The sequence below is a fragment of the Pteropus medius genome, unplaced genomic scaffold, assembly GCF_902729225.1.
Source record: "Pteropus medius unplaced genomic scaffold, Ma_sr-lr_union100, whole genome shotgun sequence".
In the NCBI taxonomy this organism is placed as follows: Eukaryota; Metazoa; Chordata; class Mammalia; order Chiroptera; family Pteropodidae; genus Pteropus; species Pteropus medius.
The window spans coordinates 5,511,956-5,537,585 of record NW_024350927.1 but is presented as its reverse complement, the minus strand read 5'-3'; the positions used below and the strand labels follow the sequence as shown (position 1 = coordinate 5,537,585).

The 25,630-nt window shown below is 60.0% G+C and overlaps 2 protein-coding genes across 7 annotated transcripts in view; one reads left to right on the top strand and one right to left on the bottom strand.

The window, feature by feature from the left end:
- The window catches only part of PEX14 (peroxisomal biogenesis factor 14), a 119,442-nt gene extending 111,975 nt beyond the window's left edge, over positions 1–7,467 (top strand). For all 4 annotated transcript variants that reach the window (XM_039842262.1, XM_039842263.1, XM_039842264.1 and 1 more), the window contains 4 exons: positions 420–522; positions 1,635–1,732; positions 4,737–4,828; positions 6,499–7,467. In XM_039842262.1, coding sequence (XP_039698196.1) covers positions 420–522; positions 1,635–1,732; positions 4,737–4,828; positions 6,499–6,946 — 741 coding nt within the window. In that variant the 3' untranslated portion in view covers positions 6,947–7,467. The remainder of the gene's footprint in view (positions 1–419; positions 523–1,634; positions 1,733–4,736; positions 4,829–6,498) is intronic.
- Positions 7,468–13,627: 6,160 nt separating this feature from the next.
- Positions 13,628–25,630, bottom strand: part of CASZ1 (castor zinc finger 1) — a 148,374-nt gene continuing 136,371 nt past the window's right edge. For 2 of the 3 annotated variants that reach the window (XM_039842250.1, XM_039842249.1), the window contains 6 exons: positions 24,524–24,862; positions 22,807–23,005; positions 21,878–22,049; positions 19,892–20,043; positions 19,573–19,714; positions 13,628–16,661 (listed from right to left, as the gene is read on the bottom strand). In XM_039842250.1, the coding sequence (XP_039698184.1) occupies positions 15,556–16,661; positions 19,573–19,714; positions 19,892–20,043; positions 21,878–22,049; positions 22,807–23,005; positions 24,524–24,862 (2,110 nt within the window). In that variant the 3' untranslated portion in view covers positions 13,628–15,555. Of the gene's footprint in view, positions 16,662–19,572; positions 19,715–19,891; positions 20,044–21,877; positions 22,050–22,806; positions 23,006–23,943; positions 24,863–25,630 lie in introns of those variants that run through there. The other variant, XM_039842251.1, reaches the window with a different exon arrangement.

The following is a 25,630-nucleotide window of genomic DNA, read 5'->3' as shown; positions in this document are numbered from 1 at the left end:
TGGCTCCAAACGTTAAGGGTTCAGAAGAGTGTGGCATAAAGCCTCTCTCCCTGTCCCCCTGGAGGCCACCGCGATCCCACTTTCTTTCTTGTGTGACCTTTTACAGTCTTATCTCACAACTTTTAAAGCAGAATTTAAAATGTTTCCGTTACAGAAATAATTTACATTATAGCACCGTTAAGAAAACTAAAAGAACCCAGAAGTTTTCCATAAGAATAAATCGAATCACCCCCCTTCCGGGTCCTCGTCCTTCCTCAGCATTTTTACGTGGTTGGGATCAGTCTCATAACTTTTGAACATCTTGTTCATTTTCGGTGTTGGCCTGGGGATGACAGAGAGAGTCGGTCTGTGGAATGACAGACTGTTGGAGGGTAACTCGAATACGCACCCATTGCTCCTGCCCACCCTGCTTCTTGTAGAAATACCTGCTCCCCCTCATCATGGGCGGCCGAGAGGACAGGAAGCAACTGCAGAGGATGGAGGCGAGTCTCTCGGAGCTGAGCGGCAGCGTGGCGCAGACAGGTGAAAATTAATGGGTCCGTCAAGTCGCCCCTCAGAGCCTTCCCCAGCAGCCCCTTCTCTGCCCCCTCCCCTCTCCCCTCCGTCTCCACTTTATGTGGTGACTTCATTTATCTGCTCTGAGAATCTGTTCACATTTGCAAATGAAGCCGCCGTCATTTCGGTTTAATTTGAAATTGCTTGTTTACTGTCGGCGCGGCCTCAATTAATTATGTTTTTACGGAAAGGCTCCCAACCTCAGAATATTAATAAGGGGAATAAAATGACAGCCTTTCTAAGGGCTGTAAAGTTCATTTTTAATTTCTGCTTCTATAAGGTTTTCAGGGGGGTTTTCAGCGATTTTCCCCCTTCCCTCCAAGAATCCAACACAGGGTCAAGAGAGGCTGTAATTACTGCGGCTCTCAGGGCCCCGGCCACGCCCTCTGCCATCGACTCCACGGGGCTGGCGTTCATTACCCGGCGCCCCAGCGATGGCCCGAATTAGCTGGGACCTGTCGCGCCAGAGATGGCTCTTCTTTATAAACTTGTTCACTAGGTGGAGGCTCTGAAACTAAAAACTCGGGCAAGCGAGAGAGCCTCTATCCCAGGCAGCCCTCAGAAACCCTCCAGTGGTGGTGGCCCCAAGACCCAGATGAGGTCACGTGGCGCTGTGACATCGGGAGCTCTGCAGCCTGGTTGGGTGGGAGGAAGGAGCATCAGGGAAACGGGGTGGGGTGTGCGATTTTTAACGACCCTGCATAGTGTGGAGGCCTGAGACGGGTCTCTCCCCGGGCTGGAGACTTCCCCTGAGTTCCGCAGGGACATGGCGAGGAGGCCCGTGAGATGGTGGGTGGCCTGCCAGTGGTCAGACACCGCAGGCGGCGGAAGAGCCCAGCAGGAAGCCAGCAGATGCAGTTAGGGGGGGAGGTTTTGGACGGATGTAGTGTTGACCTTGGACAACTACACAGTAGAAAGATAAAACAAGTATTAGAGGTTGGATGCAATGCAGGCAGATTCCCACGATGCAGGTAAATGTGTGGGTGTCCGAGTTAGATGCTGCAGCGTGAGGTGGGCGGTCTGAGGGAGAGAGGGTCCATGTGTGTCATTTAACAGTCGCCACTGCTCTTCTCTCCCAGTGGCTCAGTTACAGATGACTTTAGCCTCTGTCCAGGAGCTGCTGATTCAGCAGCAGCAGAAGGTCCAGGAGCTCGCCCACGAACTGGTCACAGCCAAGGTACTCGTCCCCGACCCTCGGGTCCCTCCAGGTGTGCCTTGCACGGTCTCGTCCTTTGCCCCTAGTTCGCTGTGTCCCGTAGCGTCTTTTGTCACGCTGGTTACACGACAGGGGCCCACACTGCCCTTGCGCAGAGAAGGAACATTCAGTGACGGAGGCCAGGGCCTTTCTGTCTCCCCGTCACCTCCCGTGGCAGCATACGCGCCAGCTCTGGAGGCGGTTGGTGGGGACACAGAATGGTTTTCACTGCAGTTTAGGTCACTGGTCACAGCTGCCAAGAGTGATTCCAGGGAACTGGGGGTTGGGAGGCGCAGGGGTATCAGGGCACTGGGCCAGACGCGGCGGAAATGCGCAGGTTCTTTCGACTCAGGTCTCAGGGTCAGGTCACCTAACGGGAACAGCGCCAACTGGAATCGGCCGGGGCAGTTCCATGCCTCACTTCCTAAACCCGAAGTGGCCTTAGTAACATCAGACCCTGGCGTCAGAGCGCCCGGGTGCCGTCCCCTTCGTCCACGTGCTAGCCGTGCGGCCATGGGCGGGTTCCCTAATCTCCCTGAGCCTCAGTTTCCTCACATGCAGATGGAGCTGTGATGGGGCCTCATTCATTGTCTTCACATGCTTAGGACAGTGCCTGGCTTCAGTCAGCTCCCAGGACTGCAGGCGTGTGGCCTGGCGTCTGAGGGTGTGTGACAAGGTTATTCCCCAGGCATTGCCTTAGTCAGGCTGGGCCCAGGAGACAGTGTCCAGTGGCTCCAGGACGTCCACTGCCCTCCCTGTGCTAGCCCCTTCTCCCATATCGCTCTCTGGCTGCTTCTGCCACCCGGTGCTGTGAAGGAGCCCCCTCCGTGTGTGTCTCCCAGGGGAGGCCCCATCCCGGAGTACAGGTCGGTGCGAGCCAGCGCTCAGATCCTGCGCATTTGCAAAAACCCAGCAAAATAGGAATTTTTCCACTTCAGGTGGGATCTGGGTTGCCTCCTGTGAAGAGAGTCCCCAAGAATTCCCTCCTCAGACCCGCCTCCCCCGCGCCACACACACACACACACACACACACACACACTGCGCCTTACGCCGCGCCGCCATACTTGCTTCGCTGCCTGCACTTCCCCCTCAGGTGGCCTGGTTGCCGGGTGGCCAGCTCCAGCCACCGTGTGTGCTGCCCGGAGGCAGGCGGCTCGTAAAGAACCAGGAGGCTGGTTGCAGCCCCCGCCCCGCGATCCTCTATTATCTTTTGGAGTGGTGGCCTGCCAGTGGCCAGAAGCCATTCCGGAAATTGGAAAACTGTTTTCAGACTTTAACCATTAAGATTGAGACCACATGTTTTGTTTTAAGAGGGGAGGGAGCCCAGAGTTGTGCCTGGTGGTCGGGAGCTGCCTGAGCTCCTCGCACTTGCTTTTCTGATGGCCGCCCCCCGGCCCCCGGCCCCCTTCATTCATCTCCTGGACACCGATGCGGGCTCCCTGGTTTGGTATCTAAACCCATGTGCGCAGGCTGGCCACCCCGTAAACCGAGGACTCGGCGCTGTGTTTTCTCAGCTGTAACGTAAGTTTTTATATCTGGCTTCCAAACTCCTGCTGCAGCACTGTAAAAAATTAAAAAGAAGAGCGTTAAGTAATTAAAAAACCTACATAAAACTGAAGGCTGGGAGTTTTCTACAACTGTTTTTTAAAGAGACTGGCTAAAAAGCCCCAGATGTCAGATTTTATTTCTAAATCCTGGCATCTGGCACCATATGCGTTTGGAAATTTGAGTCCTTTGCAGGCCGGTGAGTGGAAACTGCTCCCTTGTTAATGGGCCACAGTAGCTTTCGAGGTTTCAGAGAAGCCAGAACAGTGGCTCCTGGGTCTGCACTCTCTGGGGGTCTGGGGCGGGGTGCCGGGGGCCTGTGCGTGCGTGCGGTGGGTGTTCGCACACGCCGTCCGACACTGCCCAGCTTTTCCTTCCCAAGCCCTGCGGCCCCTCTGAGGGGCTTCTCCCTGCAGAGGTGTGCCGGGCGGGGCTTGCAGCAGCCCCACCCCACATCGGAGACCCCAAGCAGGCCAGTGAGGATGTTTGGGGCCCTTCCCTTCTGCCAGCCTGGGACACCCCGCGTTCTCCTGCACTTCCGGCACGGGTTTGCTGTGTCAGGGAAGCGGGTGCTTTGCACGAAACTCAAGCGAAGTCCTCGGACAGCTCCTTCTAGTATGCCGAGCCTTTGCTGTCATCCCACAGGAGCGGCTGCGGATGGCTGGCTGGCATGTGTGCAGGTCGTGGCTTTGCAGCCTGGGGTGCAGTCCGGGGCTTGCCAGGCTGCAGAGCCGGAGACGAGCTCTCCGAGGTCATCTCTCTGGCCCTCCAGCGGCTCCCGAGTACCAGTCTGGTGTCTACAGCCGGGGACGGGGGTGGCTGCCCGTCCCAGCCCCAGCATTCTCTTCTGTGTGTGGGGTGACCGTCTCTGTAAGGAGAGGGACTTAGGTGATGGGTGTAGTTGGTGTAGAGATGGACTTCATTTATCTTCCTCATTTTAATGGAACATTCTGAACACACAGAAACGGAGGGGCCCCTGCCAGCTGCAGCTGCGGCCTCAGCCCTGGTGCCCCCCGCCCCCTGCCCCCTGGCTGTTCTGAGGCACATCCCTGACTCCCCCTTACCTGCTGCAAACGCTCGAGTTTCCGTTTCTGCACATAGGCTCTTCTGTGTCCTGTCGTTTGGTTCAGTGGCCGAAGCGCCATTGTTGCACCCAGTGCACGTCACAGTTGCTCGTCGTTGTCAGCCAAACAGCCAGAGTTCTGGGGACATTCGTTTTAAGGGTGTCATCATTTAAACAGAGAGGCCCAGCCAGGCAGATCCCTGACAGGCAGTGGCAGAACCTCCCCAAGGGGTCACCAGGCTGGGGCACAGGACACGGTGCTCCCAGGTGCGCCCGCCGTTTTCCCGAAGCCACAGCCCGTCCTACCCCCCCAGTGGCCTGAGCTCAGGTGGGACAGGTGCCACTCTGATTCCTGTTCCCCTGTGTTTTGACTTCCAGGCCACCACATCCACCAACTGGCTCCTGGAGTCCCAGAATATCAACGAACTCAAGTCGGAAATTAACTCTTTGAAAGGGCTTCTTTTAAATCGGTAGGAGGCCAGAAGTGGGACTCCCGCTCTGCTCCCGCCTGGGCCTGGGGGGCAGGGGGAGGGGTGGCTCCCGGGCCGGGCTTGCTGTCGTGGGAGGGGGTGTGCCCCCCCCGAGAGGCCTGGTCGGGTCGGCTGGTCCCTGACTGAGCTCCATGATTCAGGCATTGAGCTTGGGGACCTTTTGAGCTTCTACTTGCTGTCCCCGGTGTCCCCAGGGGGACAGTCTGCAGTGCCCACAAGAGTTTTGAAATACAAACAGTTTCTCAGTCCTGTCAAGAACTGGGCAAGGGCAGCTGGAGCCAGAAAGCCAGGCCTTGAACAAAGGAGAATGTCCCTGTCCCCCCAGACATGGCCACTTCTTCTGTGTGGAGTCCAGTGGGACCTCCAATGACAGCTTGGTCCCAGAGAAGGTCCCCACAGAGAGCCGGGGGATCTCAGTTTGAAGGATCCACCCAGTCAAAGCAGGGGCAGAAGCAGCTCTCCCTCTGCTGTCCCTCCGCAGTGGCAGCCCCTTCCGTGAGCCCTCACGGGGGAGGGGATGTCACCGGCGCAGCTCCGAATGGCTTGCCTGGACTGTCTGTCTGGCTTTAACAGTTGTCTCAGGAACTGCGCAGTTCCCAGACCCTGGGACGGGTAGTGTCTGCAAGGTGCCCCGGGTCCGCCTTGCTCAGGCTCTGTGGGGCCATGTAAGGCCGTGTGGAGACACAGGGCGCCCCTCCACCCGACCAGAGCACCCTGCGCTCTCAGCCACATACTTCCCCTTCTGAAGAACAGGACGTGGCCCGAGGGAGGCGTGATTGTCACTGGGAGAATCCACTGTGCTTCTGAACCCAGGATACGAGCCTTCCAGGCCAGGGGAACAAGGACAGGTGCTGGGTGACGTCGGGGCCAAGGGAACTGCCAGTCAAGTTTCTCCTTAGTGTCCCAGCCTGGCCCAGTGCTGGGGGGCGGCGGGCAGCCGGGGGGAGCGGGCCTTCGTCCTCTTGGCTCCGGCAGAGGTAGGCGCCTGTTCTGGAACGTGAGTTCTGAGCCTTTGCCAAGAGGGCCTGACCTCCCCGGCCCCTCCTCGAATTGGCTTTGCTCCTGGCGGCCGCTGGCCCAGGGCCCGGGCGGGGAACGGGGAAGGGCACACTCTTCCCCAAGTGCTGAGCCCAGAGATCTTCTAGGAAAGTCGCCAGCGCTGCCCTTCTGGTTTCGGGGTGTCCTCCAGGCAAGTTAGAGTCGAGGCCCAGGTGTTCTGGGGTGCCAGTGCTCTGGGTCTCCACCCCCACCTGCTCCCTCTCTTGGGGCTGGGGAGGTGGGGACAGGGTAAGGACCAGGAGGAAGTGGCCTCCTGGTTATGGCGGGCCCCCAGGCCGGCTGTTCAGCAGCTGCCAAGGAGGGCGGGCCTGGCTCAGGGCCGGGAGGGCCCAGGAGGCCCCTGAGTGGGGCACCCAGTGCACTCTGTGGCAGCCGAGGCCACCTCTGGCTTCCGTTGGCCTCCGTCCCCAACCTCTAATGGCCAGGAGGCTTTGTTTCTGCGAGGAGGGGGTGGGAGTGGCATGGAGCATACTCAGCAGAGCTCAGCCCTGTCCCCTGCTCGGTGGCACCGTCGCTGAATGCTTGGGATCGAGAGGGCGGGAGCCCCAGGATGCTGCCACATCACTGTCCTCTCCCTGCTCCTTGGCCAGGAGGCAGTTCCCGCCGTCCCCATCGGCCCCGAAGGTCCCCTCCTGGCAAATCCCAGTCAAGTCACCGTCACCCTCCAGCCCGGCCACCGTGAACCACCACAGCAGCAGTGACATCTCACCCGTCAGCAACGAGTCCACGTCGTCCTCGCCCGTGAAGGAGGGCCACAGCCCCGAGGGCTCCACGGCCACGTACCACCTGCTGGGCCCCCAGGAGGAGGGCGAGGGGGTGGTGGACGTCAAGGGCCAGGTGAGGATGGAGGTGCAGGGCGAGGAGGAGATGCGGGAGGACGAGGAGGACGAGGAGGACGAGGACGTGAGCCGCGTGGACGAGGAGGACCGCCTGGGCGTGCAGAGGGAGGACCGCCGCGGCGGGGACGGCCAGATCACCGAGCAGGTGGAGAAGCTGCGGCGGCCGGAGGGCGCCAGCAACGAGCACGAGCGGGACTAGGCCGCCCGCCCGTCGCGGTCGGCGGCACCGGGCAGGGGCACCGCGCTGTCCACCCAGCCTCCTCTCACCTGGCCCGCCCGCTCCTCAGCTCCGCCCCAGACAGACAGCCTTTGACCTTGGTGTGTTTGACCTTGGCGTGACCATGGCAGGCCGAGGGCGCCGAATCCTCTGGGCTCAGGCCCCTCAGCCTGGGCCCTGGGGCAGACGTCTTAGCCAACCCAACACCGTGCATGACGAGGGGTAGTGTCCGTCCCTGACTCTGAGCCTCAGGAGGGCGAGCCGCGTTGATGTGTCTGCTGTCCCCCCGCCCCCTCCTGAGCACCTGCCCTGGCCCCATGTGCCCGTCGCCCTCCCAGACACACGAGCGAGGTCACTGCGCTTGCCCGTCGCGCTTGCCACGCTGTGGCTCCGCTCCCGGCACCAGGGCCGCAGCACACGGTCATCCGAGTGTCAGGCGTGGGCTTCGGAAGACGAGATACGACTGTACAGAACTGTAATAAATACAAGTTGCCACTATTTAATTCCTGCCTGCGGCTCCCCGTCTGCTCAGGGCGCCCCGTGCCCGGGGTGGATGTCGGCCAAGGCTGCACCGGGCGAGCCCTGGGGGTGACCGCAGGGGACATGGGGCCAGGCCTGGGCGTTCCTCGGGCTGCGCGCCCAGAGCCCGGGGCTTCATCCTCGGTCCCGAGTGTCTGGTGAGGGCAACACCCCGCTCCAGGAGGAGAAGGGCCTCAGGGTGCTGTGTATCGACCCGAAGTGGAACGTGGTGAGCTCCCTTCCTTACATGGGCGGGTGTGCTCCCCGACAGCGGCTCGCTCTCTTCCTCCCTGTCCGCCCCTCCCACCCTCCCTGTAGCCCTCACAGCATCCAGCCGAACCCGCAGGGACAGCGGCCCTGGCCTGCAGTGTCATGGCCGGGCACGGGGACGGAGGCCACGGTCACGTCGGGGCGCCTTGTGGAGACACAGAGCAGGGGTCGTGTGGCCACAGTGCGGGCTCTGCAGCGGGTGTGAACCCCTCCGTGCTCTGGACCACAGTGCTGCCACCGCCGGGGGCCGAGGGCGAGCGACCTGGCATTGGGGCTGTTTCGTCTCAGAAGACACCTCACCTCCACCTAGGCCCCTCTTCGGGGCTCAGGGTGCAGTCTCCTGCCCTGGCAGCAAACCCTTTTCTGACATACAGGATGGCCACAGTGGAGGTGTCACGTGGGTTGTGGTCATCGGCCCCTCTCCCTGACCCGCCTCAGGGTCTGGCCCCAGGCTGGTTTTCCAGGCTTCGTCTTTGATGCTCATAGCCTCTGCGACATCCCACCATGTTTCCTAGGGACAAGCAGAGTCCACAGTGAGTGTCACCTCTGCCTCCTCGCTGTCCCCAAAGAAGCCAGGGTTCTCCACCCCAGGGCTGCCAGCCTAGCCCAGATGAGGACCCGTGACCAGGAGCCAGATGGACAGGCCTGAGATGTCTGGGCAGAGGTCAGAGCCTTGATCCGAAGCTCCCTCAGCCCCCACGGGACTGGCCTCGGGGGTCAAGACGGGCTCTCCCGCCCCCTGATCTCGGCCAGTAGAAACCCCTGGTCCTGAGTGGGTGGTCACAGAGGCCTCCCCCTCACATTTGGTGATGATTTGTCATCTCCCGTTTTCCAGAAGTCTGTCCTGCAGTGGGACCAGACAGGGTGACCAGAGGGCCCATAGCCTGGGGGCAAACATGGCCAGAGCTGGGGGCAGTGCAGCCAGGGGGCACCCGCAATGGCCAGGGGCCTCACCGTCCTGGGGTCACACGGAGAAACCTGGGCCCGAGGCTTTTTGAGCACCCGTTGTCGGCTTTTGAGGACAGAGAGCCTGGCGTGATTTCAGGGAGAAAAAAACCCCTCCCCAAAACGGCGTGAGCGCTGCCTAATAAAGGCAGCTGCTGGACAGAGGGAAAACAGCCCTTTGGAAAAAAGCCTTTCATTAGAAAAATAATGCATTTCATCCAAATAAGGTAAAAATATTTGGAATGGGGCAGAAGTGAGCAGCAGGCAGCGCCTGTCAAGCCCTTTCTGGAAGGGAGAAGATTATTATTCTCCGGTACAATGTATTTTCGTAGTGTCTTTCAGGAAAGCACCCGCCCAGCTGGGAGCTGGGGTCCGCAGGCCGCCCTCCTGGCCCCGGGGCCCCCACTGCCGGTCCAGCGCTCCCCTGGGCTCCCGAAGCCCGGGCAGGCGGGCAGCCTCCCGGGACTCCCTGGGTGGGAAGAAGAGCACTCGGTGAGGGAAGGGGGTGCTGAGTGTGTGAAAGTCCGTGTTGTTCTACCGTGCAAGTCCGGATCACATGTTTGAAAACCTACTCAGTATCAGGGAACGGAGTAAAACCCCTGCCACCGCCCGCGCCGGGTCACAGGGACGGGTCACAGGGACGGGTCACAGGGACGGGTCACAGGGACGGGTCACAGGGACGGGTGCGCTCAGACTCGCTCACTGCCTCTCCGCATCTAAATAAAAACGGGAAGCTCCTCTGCAGTGTTGTGTGACTTGCTTGTCTCACTGAGTCCTGTGTCCTTGGGGACTCACACCGGGTGGGGTGGAGGGTTCTCGAGAGGCTCTGAGGCTCTTCTCGTGGCCACTGTGCCAGCCAGGACACTAAGGTGCTTGCTGGTCCTCCACCTGGGACCAGAACCTCCCTCCTCCGGTACTGCCTGCCCTTCCTGTCCCTAGCCCTGTCCCCAGCCCTGCCCAGCCCTGCCCTTCCCCAGCCCTGTCCCAGCCTGCTGCAGCGGCAGCCCTGTCCCAGCCCAGCCCCCAGCCCTGCCCTGTCCTGCCCCAGCCAGCCCCCAGCCCAGCCCAGCCTGCCCCAGCCCTGCCTGCCTGCCCCCCCAGCCCAGCAGTCGCCTCCATCCTAGCCCCACCCCACCCTGTCTCAGCCTGGTCCCAGCCCCAGCCCTGCAGGCAGGAGACTTCTGACCCTCAGGAGTTTACTTAATCTGTAGTTTCTGGGCTGGTTTAAAATCGCTTCTGCTGAGGCACCAGGAGAAGAGGGACAGAGGCTCTCGACAAGTGAGACCCTACAAGCAGGGTGACCAGCTTCAGGTGAAGAGCTCACCTGGGGGGTAGACCCGAGTCCTGGTGGCCCCTCCCTGCCCCAGCCTCCTCTTTGACCCCTGCTGCTTCCCCTGCACAGGTGTTTCCCACCCCAGGATCACCGATGGCCACCCCCTGCCAGGAGCAGCGACCGGGCAGACACCTCCAGGGTACTGTTCCGATGTGCCGGCCCTTGAGCTGACGTGCGGGTCTGCGTTGTGTCCTGCCCTCCACGGTCCCTTCACCCCCGTGCTCCAGCCCTCAGCTCTGGGGTGCATTGCTGCTCTCTCCCCCAGCACTGTTGGGACCTCGCACCTGAATCATAAGCCCTAAAGTGTACTTTCACCGAGCACTTCAAGTTCATGCTCTTCCAGAAAGATTTTATTATCATTTCATGAGAAGAATGCCCGTAGCCTTTCCCTGCTCCCTGCTGAGTCCCAGGAGGCTCTTTGTAGTGACAGGGCCACGTTTTAAGTACACCTTGGAAACTCATGTGCAAGCCTTTCGCATCCCCACCCGAGAAGCCCTGGGAGAGCTGTCCCCAAGGCCTCAGCAGGCCCCGGATGCCTCAGAGACCCCCATGTGGCTGCCAGGCCTCAGGCTCTGGGCAGGGCCAATGGGCTGGGGAGTCAGGACAGGGCCTCAGGGTTCTCTGGTAGAAAAATGCCTCCCAAGGCCAGGGGTCTCCCCTCAGTGGGGTGTGGGGCACGCAGGAGAAGTAGCTGGGTCAGGCCACTCCAGCCACCATCTGCCACTGTCTGCCCCCCATGCTGGCTCTGGGCCTCCTGGAAGTTGCTTCCTGTCTGGCCTGCCCCAGAGGGTGGGGCGGCTCCTCCAGCCTGAGCAGCACGAGCCTGGCCTCTGTACATTCCTGGCAAGGTCCTCCGGACTCCAGCCCATCTGAGGGGTCCCGCTGTTCACCCTGCTTCCTGGAGGCCCAACCTGGGCCTTGGGACAGTAGCATGTCATCCATCAACCCCTGTGCCCTGACCTTAAGCCAAAGCTACCTTTCGGGCCACGGCCACCTTGTGAAGGTAGATGGATAAGCTGCCTTTGCCCAGCATGACTGGCGTATAGCTACACGGCCCTGTCCAGGTGGGCTGGGGCAGGCCGCTTGTGGATGCCGAGGCCTGGCTCCCGTGGATGACTCAGCTGTTGGCAGCACCCAAGCCCAGCCAGGTCTGTGGGAGGTAGGCAGGCCGCTGAGCTAGCTTGAGCCTGCGCAGCTGGTTCTGGCTCTTGGTAAGACATTACAAAAGTCTTGAATTTGCCCCAGTTTGAGAGTAGGAGCATCACATCGCCACAGCTAATTAAATCCCAGAACGAAAGCATGTTTTACTGCATTTCCCACTGAGTCTAACAAGCCACAGGGAGTGTCGTGGGGCCTGCACCCACTCCGCACCCCTGGGGTGGGGTGCCGCTCCTGGTGGGTGTGGTGGGCACCTCGTCTGAGGCTGACCTGGGTGCAGCGTCTTGTGTCACAGGCCCTTTTCCCCCTGAGGCTTTTCTCAGGAGTGCCTGAGGCCCAGGGCCCCCTTCTCTGGGCTGCGGACAGGGCCCTGCCTCGTCCTGAGTCTTGCTTGGAAGCTGGCCCTGCCTGTCTACGGCGTGTGGGTCTGCTGAGGTCCACCTGGACCCAGAAGACCTGGGGGCAGTTTTGCGGGGTCTGCCCTGAGTTCCCATCCTCCCATGGGCCTCAGGAGTCCCTGAGAGGCAGCTGAAGTCGGCGCCCCCGGGAGCTGCCCTCCAAAGTCTCTGATCTGCTGCCCCCACTGCAAGGCCCAGAGGGAGCCCTGTGGTCGCACCACCCACTCACCCGGCTGAGGTGCGGGCTTGGCTCCTGCCTCCTCTCAGGCCCCAGGGGAGGGCTGCTTGGCCCACCAGGGCCTGTGAAGCTCCAATAATGGTTTTAATTTGTTGAACTTGTGTTTTATCCCATAAATTAGTCACTGTTTTATTTAACAGAATCGAGATATCCACAAACAATAGGCGAGTTCCGACTTGAACATTTTAATAAGACAGAAGAAAGTATATATTTTCGCGTCTGTTACAAACATATTTATGTAAATAGCCTGTGGGCTACGTTCCAGGAGGAAAGAAGAAAGGGAAGGGCCCTGTGTGCTGGGCTGGGCCTAAACGAGCTTCGGTGGTGATGACAGCGAGCAGGGCGCTGGAAGGGGTGCCTGGCCAGGGGAGGAGCGCTGGGGCACCCGGCTGGGCCCGGTGGGACTTCACCTTCCCAGCTCCTGCTTCCTTTCTCAGGAAGGTGGCGTGCTCATTGCAGGGGTGGGACACCCAGCGATACGCTTCTCCAAGTGGAAGAACTCTGTGGGTCCCAGATACGTCCCCTCTCCGAGGCCCTGGCACGTCTGGCCACCCGGAAGGTCAGCTCAGGGCGAGGCTGGCAAAATGGTGTGGATGATGAGGTTTAATGAGAAGCGGTGCATCATTTAGAAGTGTCAGGGCCAACGAGGCGTGAGGCCTCACTCTGGGCAGAGCCTGGTGGGAGTGCTCTCCGCCATGGTGCCACCAAGGCTGGCAGCTCAGGCCTGGGGCTGGTGGCTACAGACCCAGGAATAGGCCCCCTCTGGCTCTGCCCCACGTGCTCCAGGCAGGAGCCGAGCCAGCATCCGGATAGGATCCGGGTACGCGCCGTTCCCAGCCCGGGCAGGTCCCTGCAGGAAGGAGGAAGGAGCCGAGGGAGGAGGCAGAGGGCTGACCCTGCCAAGCGCCTGCCTAGTAGCCCTGGCTTTGAGGGGAAGGGGCTGACCAGTGTGGGGGCCTGGGGAGCCATAGAGTCTTCGCTAGAGGCTTGAAGCTTCCATGCCAGTTGCTCTGCCCACAGGTGGCTGCTGAGTGAGTCTCATGTGGGGCCTTCAGGCAGGGCTAGGGGATGAGGCCGCCCTTCAGCTGAATGGGGCCCAAACCTTCCACCGTCTGTCCCCAGGCCCCTGGGAGAACTCAGCCCAATCCCAGGGGCGAAATTGGTTTTCCCCGCTCCCTGCCAGGGTTGACAGGTCACTGACTCCCTCCGCCCCTCCCTGCCTGGCACTCGGAGCTGGCTGTGGTGGTGCCGCCTGCACAGCTGGGTCATCACTGACTGGGGCTTTTAAAAATAAAAGATAACTTGACAGATTTTTTTCCAGTTTTTATTGAGTGAAAATGTCAAACCTTGCATCAGTCATGCAAAAAAAAATCAAATAAATAAAACACATATATTAAATTTCTAATAGCACTAAATTCAAGTGGAAAAATATTCAGTTCTTAATAACCAGGTGCCGAGGAGACCAGATTCAAGTAATCAGAGCACACGCTGTTCAGTTCGGTTCTCACGTTCTGCATTTTTTGTCTCAAAACCTCTCTATATATCTCTATATATCTATATATGTATATACATATAGATATATACACACATATGTGCATACATATTATTTTATATTTATATATATACACATACATAGTTATAAAACATTAAAAAGAGCATTGGTGGATCAAGCATTGTTTTCCCCACAGAAAGAAAATAAAACAAAAATTACACATTAAAATTCAAAATGAGCTAGCAATGGCTTATAGTCCTAGTGTGCAATATGAAGGTTACAAAAGGCTAGACTTCGCACTGTCGGCGTCTTTTTTTTTTTTTTTTTTTTTGATTTTGCTTCCCATTGAGAAAAATGTTTTTGTTTTTTTTCCTTTACAAAACTCCTTGCACAGACTCCCCGGTTCTGTGGTTGGGCACAAAGTCTGGGCGAATGCCCACACAGTTCAGGAGGCTCTGGTGGGGGCTGTTTTAGAAAACGATACGTTTCCTGTTGAATCAGGTACACTCCGTCTGACCACACTCCTCCCGCCCTGCTCCCTCTCCAGTTCAGGTGGTCCTGGCTTTCTGGCTGTGGGCGGCCGAGAGGACGAAAAAAAAAAAAAGAAAAAAGAAAAGAAAGGAAACCACTGCTCCCCCAGTTGGGTAGGGTTCCCCTTGGAGACCTGTGGGGAGGTGGCTCCGGGTGACAGACCCTCCCCCAGGTTGGCCCTTGCTTGCTCCCTGTTGCTGAGTCTCAGGGTTCCAGGCTGGTGGCCTGGAGTGGAGAGAAGGTGAACAGGAGGGATCTCGGGCTGCCCACTCGGGATCCCTGGCACCCTCAGAACCACTGGCCTGGCATGTGCCTGTCAGGTAGGGCTCCCCCGCTCTGGGCTCGGTGACATCATCTCCAGGAAGGGGGGATGTTTTGAAAAGGGAACCAAATCCGGGTGGGTTGCACCAGCGAAGAAACATCCCAAACAAAATAGTAAAACAAACGGGGAAAAAAAGCCCTATAAAGCCACACGCATAACCAATAGAGAAAAACTCAAATGTTAAATTAACTACGAACTTGTATGAACAGTAATAGTCCTTTCGTCTCTACAAAATTCAAGTTAAAAGTTGGAATCACGCAGCTCGCATCAGTGCTAGTGTAAAGACAGCGGCCTCACACTGGTAAGGCCTCTAAAATAAACGCTAAACAAAACCCCACTGAGCAATTGCACCGGCGTCTCCAGCCTCAGGGCCGGTCCCGAGGTGGGTCTGCGCTCCCACTGCCCACATGCTTTTTGCTTTTTTGTTCTGTGTAGAATAATAACCTTGACAGGAAAAATACTGTACAACTTTCTTGTATTTTTTCCATTTGGAATATTAAAGCCCCAAACAGTCGCATCCTTCCTGTTCCCATCACCCGGGTGGCCAAGAGCCCTGTGGAGCCCAGCGCCCCAGAACGGGCTACTTTTCCGTTTGTGAAGGAACACAGCCTCCCTTCACTGGGCAAGGCTGGCGCCTGGCAGTCACCGAGCAGGCCCAGGGGCGCCCCTTCCCGGCCCCAGCCCTGGGGAGCAGATACCAGGGCCAGACCCTGCGGTGGGGCAGAGTGACCGCGGAGGGCGCGACTCTGCCAATTCCATGAGGTTTCCCCTGCGGGCCCCCAACCCCCCAGGGCGAGGAGGGCGGGCCTAAGCCCGCGCAAATGGGAGGCCCTGCCAAATGCTGCAGGTGCCGGCTGCCTCTGGTGGTTAGGGGTGGGGGTTGCGGTGACCCCCAGCGCCTGCCCCCGTCCTGAGCAATGCGGAATCCCACCGGTGTGGGTGTGGGGCCAGGGGTCTGCCGCAGGGAGGGGCGCTTGGGGCAGCTGCCCGGGGGCTGCGCGTGCCTCACCCTCGGGGACCCCTGCTCCCCGCACCCACCCCGGACAAAAGCACCTTCTGTTTCCCTGAAGAGAAGATCCCGAACTGCGGCTAGAAAGGGGCACTCGGCAGCCTCTGTCCTTCCAGCCGCGGGGCTGCGCGGGCGCGGGGTGGCCCGGAGCACCAGAGGGGCCCCGCCTCTGCCCTGAGACGGACTCGGGGTCCGGAAGCACCGGCGGGGCGGCGGGGGCCCGGGGCCCGGAGCGCCTCCCGACGCCGGCACCACAACGAACATCTAGCTTTGTACAGAGGGAAGCTTGACGTATAAATACCGTGTCTTACAAAATGAACAGCAACGACAGTAACACCAAGGGCGAGCGCGGCGGGGCCGCTGCAGCGCCCCGCGACTAGGGCGACGCGGCGGAGGGCGCGGAGGGCGCGGGGGCGCCAAGGGCTGCCAGCTCGGGGCTCCGCGGCCCCGGCCCCGGCCCCGGCCCCGGCTCGGGCAGCGACTCCTCCGAGTCGGTGCGCAGGTCCTCGTCGTCGTCCTCGTCCTCGTCGTCATCATCCTCTTCGTCGTCCTCATCCTCGTCCTCGTCCTCGTCCGCCTCCTCCTCGTTCAGCTCCAGCTCCTCCTCTTCGTCCTCCTGCGACGACTCCCCGGCTGCGGGGCCCGGCGCGGGTGCCGCGGGGCCGTCGCGGGGCCCGGGGCCATCGGGCAGGCCGGGGTCGCCCGCATCGGCCAGCCCCAGGCCCAGGCCGGCGGCCGCCGTCGGCAGGAAGAGCAGGGAGCCACCGGGCTCGGCGCCCAGCGACAGGGAGCCGTCCGGGCCGCCAGCCGGGCCGGGGCCGGGGCCCTCGGCGCCGGGCTCACCGCGCTCCTGCTTCTCGTGCTTGCGCTTGTGCGAGTCCATCTGCGACATGCCCACGACCGTGTGGCGGCAGCCGGGGTAGGTGCAGTGGAAGTGCGAGCACTTGAGCTTGTACTTGCAGTCGGGCACGGCGCAGTCGGCGCTCGAGCTGAACTGGCAGAAGCCGGCCGCGCTGATCACGTCCTGCTTGCCGTGGTGCTTGCGGTGCGCCGTGACCTTGGTGCTGTCCGTGCAGCGGAAGCGGCAGCGGAGGCAGTGGAAGTGCGTGCTCGTGCCCGAGAAGGGGCAGTCGGCGAAGTGGCAGCTGAGCGAGGCCTTGAAGCGCTTGAAGTCGTCCAGCACGAGGTTGTCCACGCGGTCGTGGTGCTGCGCGTGCTTGTACATGTGCGTGCGCCCGCAGAACTTGTAGCCGCAGTTCTCACGCGTGCAGTGGTAGTGGGTGACCTTGAGCGAGAACTGGCAGGCCGCGTCCTTGCAGTCCTCGTAGAGGTCGAAGCGCCGGAAGCCCTCCAGCATCATGCCCTCGTCCAGCATCTTGCGGGAGGAGGCCGTCTTGCGCCGCTTCCCAAACGGTGACATGTCCTCGATGATCCAGAAGCGCTTTTTGGCGCCCGAGGCTGTCGGCAGGGATATGGTGTTCCCTGGGGAGGGGCAGGGGAGGTTAGTGGCCCTGTGGGCACCATTCCCAGGACCCCACCCACACAGGGTCCCCAAATCTGGTCAGAGGGCAGTATTCAGGGATAACTCATCTTCCTGTGCCTCTGGGGGGGTCTCTCCTACTACCTACCTCCTCCCCCCAGAATAGCCCGGGAGCCCCAGGCTTCCCCTCGCATCATGCATGTCTGTGGGATGACCGCACAGCCGTCTGCCGGGGTGGCAGAGCGAGCAGCTCTGGGGGATGTGGTGGCTGCTTCCTGACCAGTTTGGGTGGGAAGTGAGGACACGTCCTGGCGCTAATTGAAGCTGAAGGGGGAATCTAGGTCGGCAGAGTGTAATTACCCAAGTTGGACGCGGGCCAGGATGCCATCACATGCCAGCCTGTAATGAGGGACAGGCCGACTCCTTTTCCCGCCCACTAACCAGTTTCCCTGGTGGCCCACCCGTCTGCACGGGGACCAGCCTGCTCGTGCAGTGGGGATGCCAAACGCCCTGGGGCTGTTTGGTGCTGTAACTCCCTGCCCTGGGGAGCACCATCTTCTCCTTGGTACCAGAAGGCTCCTTAAGGTCTTGTAGGGGTTTTCTGTCCCCATAGGCGAGGACGGCAGCTCCGCTGCGAGGCTGAGACTGGCACAGGGGCTCAGGTAGTGGGTGGGGACCTATCTGTGCCCCCCCATCCTGGCCTCGGCTGCTTCTCTGGACTCAGGACGTTCCCGCATTGGCAGGGCCGCCTGGTCAACTGTGTGGTTGTGCTTTTGTCACTCCCCTTTCTGGGAGCCACTGTAGCCCCTACAGGATGAGGGGAGACCAGCCCCTAGGGCTGCGGTCAGCTGGGGGAGGGGCGGTGGTCCTGGCACTCTCTGCCCCACGCCCTGAAAACAACAGAGAAGCCCTCAGGCCTAACCCTACCCAGAGCGGGAGTAGGCGTCCTCCAGCCCTTCCCATGAGGCTGACCAGCTCAGCACCCCCAAACCTGCCTAGAATACCGGCCTCCATGGTAGCACCCTGCTGTGCTGTCCATTTGGGGAACAAACCCAGTCACCCACCTTTAGCAGGTGAAGAAAAACCAAGGGCTGCAATGGGGTGGGGGTCCCCGGCAGGGGACAAAGGAGGGTCTGGGGCCCAGAGATACAGGTGGGTGAGGAGTGGCTGCTTCAGGTCTAAGGTCACAGAGCTATGTCTGGTTAATGCCACTGACAGCTTTCCATGGTCTGAATTCCACCAGGGGGGGACCCCCTCCCCTGCTCTCTGCCATGGCCCTGGGCCTAGCACCGTGCCTGGCACCCCAGGCAGAATGTGAGGCAAGGACCAGGGGATGGAGAGGCAAAGCCGGCTGACGTGTAAGGAGGGACACCGCGGGACAGGAGGGCAGGTCCCATCCGCGCAGAGGGCAGGCCGGGAGGCGCCTTGGCCACTGAGCACTTCTCAGGCCCTGGGCCACAGAGCGTCCCTTTCCTGCCTGGCTCCAGGAGTGAGGGTTCAGGCTGCTGTCAGGACTCTGCAAGCTGAGCGAGTCCCGGGCAGCAGCAACCCTCCCAAGAACAGCCTCCGCCCATCCTTTGTGTCGGTCCCAGTGAAACCCCGAGAGCAGAGGCCACAGGAACCCAGGGCTGGGGCAGGCACCCCCATTTTGGGGCTCTGGCCAGGTGCCGAGAGGGGGTAAACCCCAGGGAACCCTGGCGGAGACATTCTGGCCTGCCCAGTGCTGAGCAGGAGCTGAGAGGAGCAGACCTGGAAACAGACCAGGCTCTCTGGTCTCGAGGGTGCTGGGCTGTGAGGGACACTGGGGGGCCTTGTCCTTGGCCCGGCAGGCCACGGAAAAGGGTCAGGTCCTGGACCACGGCTTTGAGGGTCGCCTAGGACAGTAAGCACTGGTGAGAAGGCGTGTGCGAGTTACCTGCAGCATCCTGAACTAGGGGGACGTCACTTTTTACTGGAGTTGGAGTGGCAGTGGCGGGCGGGAAGCTGGGCGGGCTGCTGATGGGGTGGGCCAGGCCCCGGGTGGCTCCGAGAGTGGCACTGAGCAGTGAGTATGAGAGACAGGGCGGAGAAAAGAGGCATGGGAGAGAGGGGAGGGGCGCCCGGAGCACAGCCGGTGAGAAGGATGGGGTCAGTGGGGGCTGCGGAGCCACGCAGGCAGCCTCGTCACCAGCGGCAGCAGGAGGAGGAAGAGGAGGAGGAGGAGGAGCCGGGCAGCCTGGAGAGGGTGGAGAAAAGGAAAAAAAAAAAAAAAAAAAGAAGAAAACAAAAAAAGAACCAAAAAATGAGAAACCCAATGGCAGAAGCAAGTATGACATGAAAACACGTGGACAGATGAGGCAGAGGTGCCACGAAGAAGAGCGGGGAGGAGGTGGCAGGAGAGCGAGAATGGGAGGGGGAGGCCGTGCAGGGGGAGGTCGTGGAGGGCTCGGCGGGGGCCTGCAGTGGAGCCCAGCCCGGGTGGGACCCTGCTCTGGGGCCCAAGGACCATGCTGGGGCAATGGCAGAAGGGCCAGAAGAGGTGCCAGGGCTGGGGAGGGCGGGCCGCCTGCCTAAGCCCCTCTCACGCGCGGGCTCCTCTGGCTGGGGCCTGTGCTGCTTTATTCTGTCGCTTTCAGGGAGGACAAGCCTGGGTCCTCTCCTGGAAGCTGAAACCAAGGGCAGAATGCTGGGGAGGAGGGCAGGATGGCAGGAGGTGACTTCAATGACCCATGTCCCCGACCAGCTGGGCCTGCTGCACGCTGGCCTGTCTTCCTTTGAGGACAACTGACCGTGAACCTCCTGTCCTAAGAGGGACTCAGCAGTGCTGGGCCTTGGGAGGAGGGGCCCGACCCAGGCTAGAAGGTCCCAGGCCCCCACTGTCCCTTCCTGGCCTGCCGCTCACGCACTGTCCCCTGGCCCCTGGCTGCAGCTCACCTGCTGCGGTGCTCTCGTTCCCCACAGGGGTGCTGGAGCAGCTTCGGTCCATGGTGGACGACTCAGAGGACACAGCGCCCGGGCTGCAGCCAGTGTAATCCATGTACTCGTCTGTCTCAGTGTCCATCAGGCTCGGGGGACCCTGAAAAGAAGCAGGGGTCCCTGAGGAAGCTGGGCTGGGGGCCGCACTGCCCACAGGGGGCAGAATGTCACTTTGGGTGGGTGGCATGGCCCACCACCTGGAAGAGTGGGACATGGGTGATGCCCCCTTGCCCCACTGGGTTGGAGAGGGCATGGCCTGGCGGGGCTGGGCTCTCACCTGGGAGGGGGGCACACGATCGAAGTTCTTCCCCAGCATCCTCCGCATGTGCTTCCGGGCGTGGGAGGTCATCTGGTGCTTGAGGAGGAAGGAGAACTGGCAGCCCTCCCGGATGCAGTGGAAGTGGCTGTTCACTTGGTTGTACTTGCAGCCTGTGGACACAGTCCACTCGGCGTGAGCTTCCCCAAGCCGGCCAGAACTCAGGGCACTGTTCTGGGCAGGGGGAAATGTGGCCGACCAGGCAGATGGCAGCTGGGGAAAGGGCACTTCCCTTGTGATGGCATTCCTATGAGGAGGACTTGTATCCCACCCCACCCGCAGGAAGTCCTAGGCCACCTGGCTGCCCAAAGCTTGGGCCTCCCCTCTGGCCTAACAGAGAGGCATGTGACAATGGCAGGCTGGCCCCTATCCCCGACCCTAAACACTGAAAGCTCCAGGGGATCCAGGGCAAGGTACCCTAATGATCTGTCCACGGCGTCAACCACTTCCCAGCAAGCCACCTGTCGCCACATCTCCTCTGGAGAGCCTGGGGTGCTGCCTGCCCTCAGACCTTGTTCGGGTGGCCGCAGGCCTGCTGGCCCTCTGCCCTGCCCCCTCCCACCTCTACTCTGCTCTGGACTGAGAACAAACAGAACAGGCAGGATTGAAACAGTATCAGCAAAGGGCAGGTGAAGGCCTGTCCGTTGCCATGGCACCTGAGCTGGCCAGGTGTCTTATATCATCCCCCAGCTTTGTTTGGCCCCCGGTACCACCAAAAACACCCAAAGTTGAGTAAATAACAGCAACTACAGAATACTCTGACACCTGTAAACTGAGCCCAGGAACAGCATAGGCCACCGAGTGTTGACATCTGTTGCCATGGTAACCAGCCCTCTCCCAAGCCATGAATTCTTTTTGAATTAATACTTGAAGGAAAGGTTTGTTTCCTTTCTTTTCTGGCAGTTGACTTGGAGTATCTCACCCTTCCCCTAAGGAAAGGCCAGTCTGCAGTAGGCGGTGGCCCCACCTCTGCTCCCCCAAGACCCTGCTGCCATGGCCACCACAACAGGGCTTGCCTGCAGCGCACGTTTCTCGGCCCAGCTTGCCCGGCTCCCACCTGCCCTCTGGTCTCTGGTCCATTCTTGGGCATATTCCTGCCCCACATCTGCAGGCCTGTGAAGAAGCGTCTCCATCCTGAGGCAGGAGGGTCGGCTCTGCCCTCTGCCTGCTGGTCCTAGAGCCCCCTCTCCATAGGCATCCCCAGAGCGAGCTCGGAGAGGCTCTGTTCTGGGACTTGGGGGGCAGCTTCCCTGCCGGGGGCCCAGCTCTCAGCAGCAGAGTTAATTCAGGCATCTGCTGCCAAGCTTGGGGCCATCTGCGGCCTTCTCTTCCCAGCTCCATGCCCACCTTCTAATGGGTCACCCCAAGTGACAGAGCTTTGGGCTGAGCCTACAATGTACTTGTTTCTCCCACCAGGTCCTCAGCACTGAGCACAGTGCTTGCCACAGAAGTCACCAAAAAAACCTTAGTTGCCGCCACTGCCACCCCCGTGACCTCCTGCAATAGCGCAGAACTCGGCACACAGCTGTTTGCTAAATGAGTGAATGAATGTCCAAAACCCCCGTAGCTAAAGTTACGGAAAGAGATTCCCAGACGGGGAACTTCCGGAGGCCCTAACACTCACCGGAAAGCCTGCTTGAAAAGGAAAGAGAACCAGGTCCAGGCCTGGCCGCCCAGCGAGGGCCCAGGCATTTTCTCTGGGGTGGGTGCAGTGCTCCGAGTCTCCCATACCCCTTTTTGTGGGCTCTTGGGTTTTGGCTGTTTTCCCAGTTTGACAATGCCTGGCCTGTGATCTCTGTGACATTTTCGACAACACATGGAGCCTGATGTGCAGGGGCAGGAGGTAGATGCCAAGAGAGATGACTCAGGTCACAAGAGCCTCAGGGGCTAAAGCCACAGCCCTGCTACCTGCTACAAGTCCCCGCCCCCGGCCCTGACTGTCGGTACCTAGTCGGCCGCACTCCTCGCGCTTGGTGAAGTACTTGAATCCGTTGGCTGCCCGCCGCTCCGCCTTCTCATGCTTCTTTATGTGCCATGGCAGCTTGGTGGTGATGTTGGTCACAAAGTAGCAGCCGGCCCGGAGACAGTGGTAGTGCCCGCGCATCCGGAACTCGCAGTGCTGCAGGGAGGGACAAGGGGGTCAGGACCAGGCAGGTGACTTCTGTGAGCTTCCACCTGCCCCAGGCCTCCGGGATGAGGTGGGCCCCTTGTACATGTGTTCTGTGCTCAGGATCAGAAAACGGAATCGGGTATCTTTCGCATGTTAAAAAGCAGCACGCCCCTTTTGTCATTTGACGAAAACATCCTACCCGGTATTGCTGCCATCCCTCTCTAGTCCCACATCCAGTGCAGGCATCACTAATCTATCCTAGCTCTCTTCTCTGTATGCCCCAACCAAGGCAGACATCACTAATCGAGCCTCACACTCTTCTCTGTAACAGATCTAGGCTCATACACTTCAACGTGCTCACCATGAAGGGAGCGGGCCTTTATGGAATCTGATCTGCCTTCCTGTCTGGGGCATGGATAGTTCAATCTCTTTATCTATCCAATGGGCCTATTTTAAAATCTAGGCCTCTGGGGAAAGGGAGCATAGCTAGTTCCAGGAGGCAGAATGATGCCAAGAGCACAGTGTCTGCTCAGCATATAGTCACCACTGAGGGTTAGGACGAAATGATAGACTTCACCAACTGAGTACCAATCTGAACCCCTGCCCAGGGGCCTCTAGGGCCCAGGGGCAGAAAGCGTCCTTCCAGAGTCTGGAGGAGGCCGGTTCAAAAAGGACATGAGAAATGGAATTTCTGCCAGGAGGAGCTAGTACTGGGTCCTATACCTCCCTGTCCCCTGCACCCCCCTGCCCCTGCCCCCACGCTGACCTGGTTGGGACAGAGACACTGCAGGGAGTAGTAAGCAAACTGGTCTCGCACGTTCACCAAGTTGTTGTTGGGGTTGATGTGGTCCAGGCAGTGGGACTCGGCCTTGCCTGAGGTTTTGCAGACGTACTTGCAGTTCCCAAAGAGACAGTGGAAGTGGAACTTGTTGGCATACTTGCAGTCCGTCGCGAGGCAAGGATCGCTGGAATGAAACCATAGCCCAGGTCATTGGCATTCCCGGTGCCCCGCCCGCCGACGTGCTGACATTTACTTGTGTTGGGGTTCTGCTCCCAGTCCCTGGTGCTGCAATCAAGAGGAATGGCCCCTGGGCTGCCCTCCTGCTCAACAGGATGTTTCAGCCCAAGGAGACTACAGATCCCAGCATGCACTGCTACCTTTTTTTTGGAGGTCTGATGGTGCATAAGGGATTACAGTATGAAGGCTGCCCAGAGCATTGCACGCTGGGACATGTAGTTTCCATGGCCACACCAGGATTATAGATAAGGATGGTTGCAATAACTTCTTGGATATGGAAATGAGGGATGGTGCTGCCAGCCCTGGCGGGATGCCAGTGAGGGCCCGGCTGGCATGCCACGGGCACCGCCCTGGATGGAGCTGACTGACAGGGTGCAGATGAGTGGGCAGCCCCGCCAGAAAGCGTTGCTACCCATGGGTACTCGGCCAGTGGGAATGTGTCCCTGGCGTCAGGTCCTGCTGAAGCTCACAACTGCTGGGGCTCTCAGGGTCAGCTCGGGGCTTGGGGCACCCGCCCACTCAGAGAACCTTATAAGCCAGCTGAGCAGCGGGGCTGGCAGGGGCGGGAAGAATGCTGGGCTGAGCCCTCAGGGCTGGCCTGCCGTGTGAGTGGCAGAACTCCACTCCAAGGCTGCAGGCAGGCAGGGAGGAAGCTGTGTCCAGCCTCTGCCCCAGCTGACAACACGGCTGACCCCCTCGACTGACCCCGGGTGGGAACTCTGACCCGTCTGGGAAACTAAAAGGGCTGCCACTTTGGGGAGGCGAATGGAGGAAGGGAAGCTGGGAGAGGGATGGAGAGGAGCACAGGTCCCCTTCCATGCTATGGGCCCAGCCCCAGGTGCTCAGAGAGGGAGGACAGCTGCCACTCAGGTGGTGTATGTTCACATCCAATTTATTACTTTTATTGAGAACAGGAAGCCGCATACATAATGATACAGAGTCACCGTTCTCGCCGCAAGTAGCCACCACCGTCCAGTGAGGAAGGTCCCTTCCACCCAAGAGCTCAGACCACTGTGCCGGTGGGTATGGGCCTGGAGGAGGACCTACTCCCTTCACCCCCGATCCATGACCTCGCTTGCCCTGCAGAGACTCAGCCACAGAAGAGACCGACAAGGAGGCCTGGAGGGAGATGCAGCCTTCCTCGAGGAGCGAGGACCACCATTCCCAGCCCGCCTAAGTTGGGATCTTGCAGCGCTTCCACTAGTGCTCTGGAGTAGTGGACACTACCAGCACCATCTCCGCACCCCCCACCAAGCCTGGCCACCTACTCCAGGAACGGGCAGCGAGGTCAGAGCAGCAGCATCTTTGGTTAGGACACCGCCTGATGAACGTGTCCCAGAGAGCCTGAGGACAGCCAGGGCTAACTGCAGGCTGAGGAGCAGGGCCTCCTCGGCTGCCCTCGCTAGCACCTACTCCTGAGACACACGGGGGACACACAGGACTCCCGGCTCATCGAGGGACTCACTTCTCCTGGAACTGGAGGAATCCGGGTTTGACCTGGGGCTTGGCGTTTTCTAGAGAAGTCGTTGCCAAGGGCGAAGTGGGCAGGTGAGGCACTGACGCTGGAATCTGAGGCATCTGGGGTATGGTGGAAGCCAGCTGCTTCCAGGCGAGCAGGGTTGGGGTAGAGGGCACGGCGGCCGGGCCGGGAGTGGGCCCCTCCAGAGAGGAAACCGTGGCTGTGGTGACAGGAGGCGCCGGAGGGGATGCAGGGGCCAAAGAAGGTTTGGTCTCAGCAGCTGAGGCTGGGAAGGAAGCCTCTGTGTTTCCTTTCACTGCTCCTCCCTCCGTCCGGAAGTGGAAGCTGCAAGAGGCAGGAGAGGGCGTCTCAGGTGGGCTGTGGAGAAGGCCCTGAGCAGGTCAGCCATTCCTCGCTGGGCATGCTTGGGGGTGGTGGGCCCTGCCTGTCTGCCTCAGAAGCCTAGGGACCCAGTGTCCCCTTCTCGTCGCCAGTGCTAGGCATGATCCCACTAGGCGAGAAGGGCTGAAAGCAAATCGCGTCCTCCAGTCTTGAACTTGGACTCCTGGCTCAGCCCTAACTATGCCATCCTACTTGTGACCTTCCTGATGTGTCTGTCCCTATCCTCCCTACACAAAGGGGGCTCTCGAGGACAGCAGGCCCTGGATCGCAAAGCCCATCCTTCTGGAACCTGCTCTGGAATTTAAAGATAGGTCTCAGTATTCAGAATCGGTTCTTTGCAGACTAGCAGCTAAGGCTGCCTCACAGTGAGACAGCCCGATCCGGGGTTTAGGGAGCAGTGAAGATCTGATTTAAATGTTCGCAAGTTCTGGGTTCAATTATAATACGTGGCTTGGCTTGCCACATTTCAGCTCCTTGGATTTTACAAATCAATTTCATTATTTTTAGGTTAAAGAGAATCTACAAATACAGTATTTTAGCTGGAAAAGGCCTTCACTGAGGGTCCCTGCCTGGGTCACAGTTAGGTGTCTCCAGCTGGCTCTGCAGGGAGCATCTGTGGTGGGCTGATGGCTGCACTGGGCCTGGGTGAGCTCAGAAGACCTGGCTGGTGGCGGAGCAGATGGGGGATGGGGAAGCCTGCCTTCAGTCAGA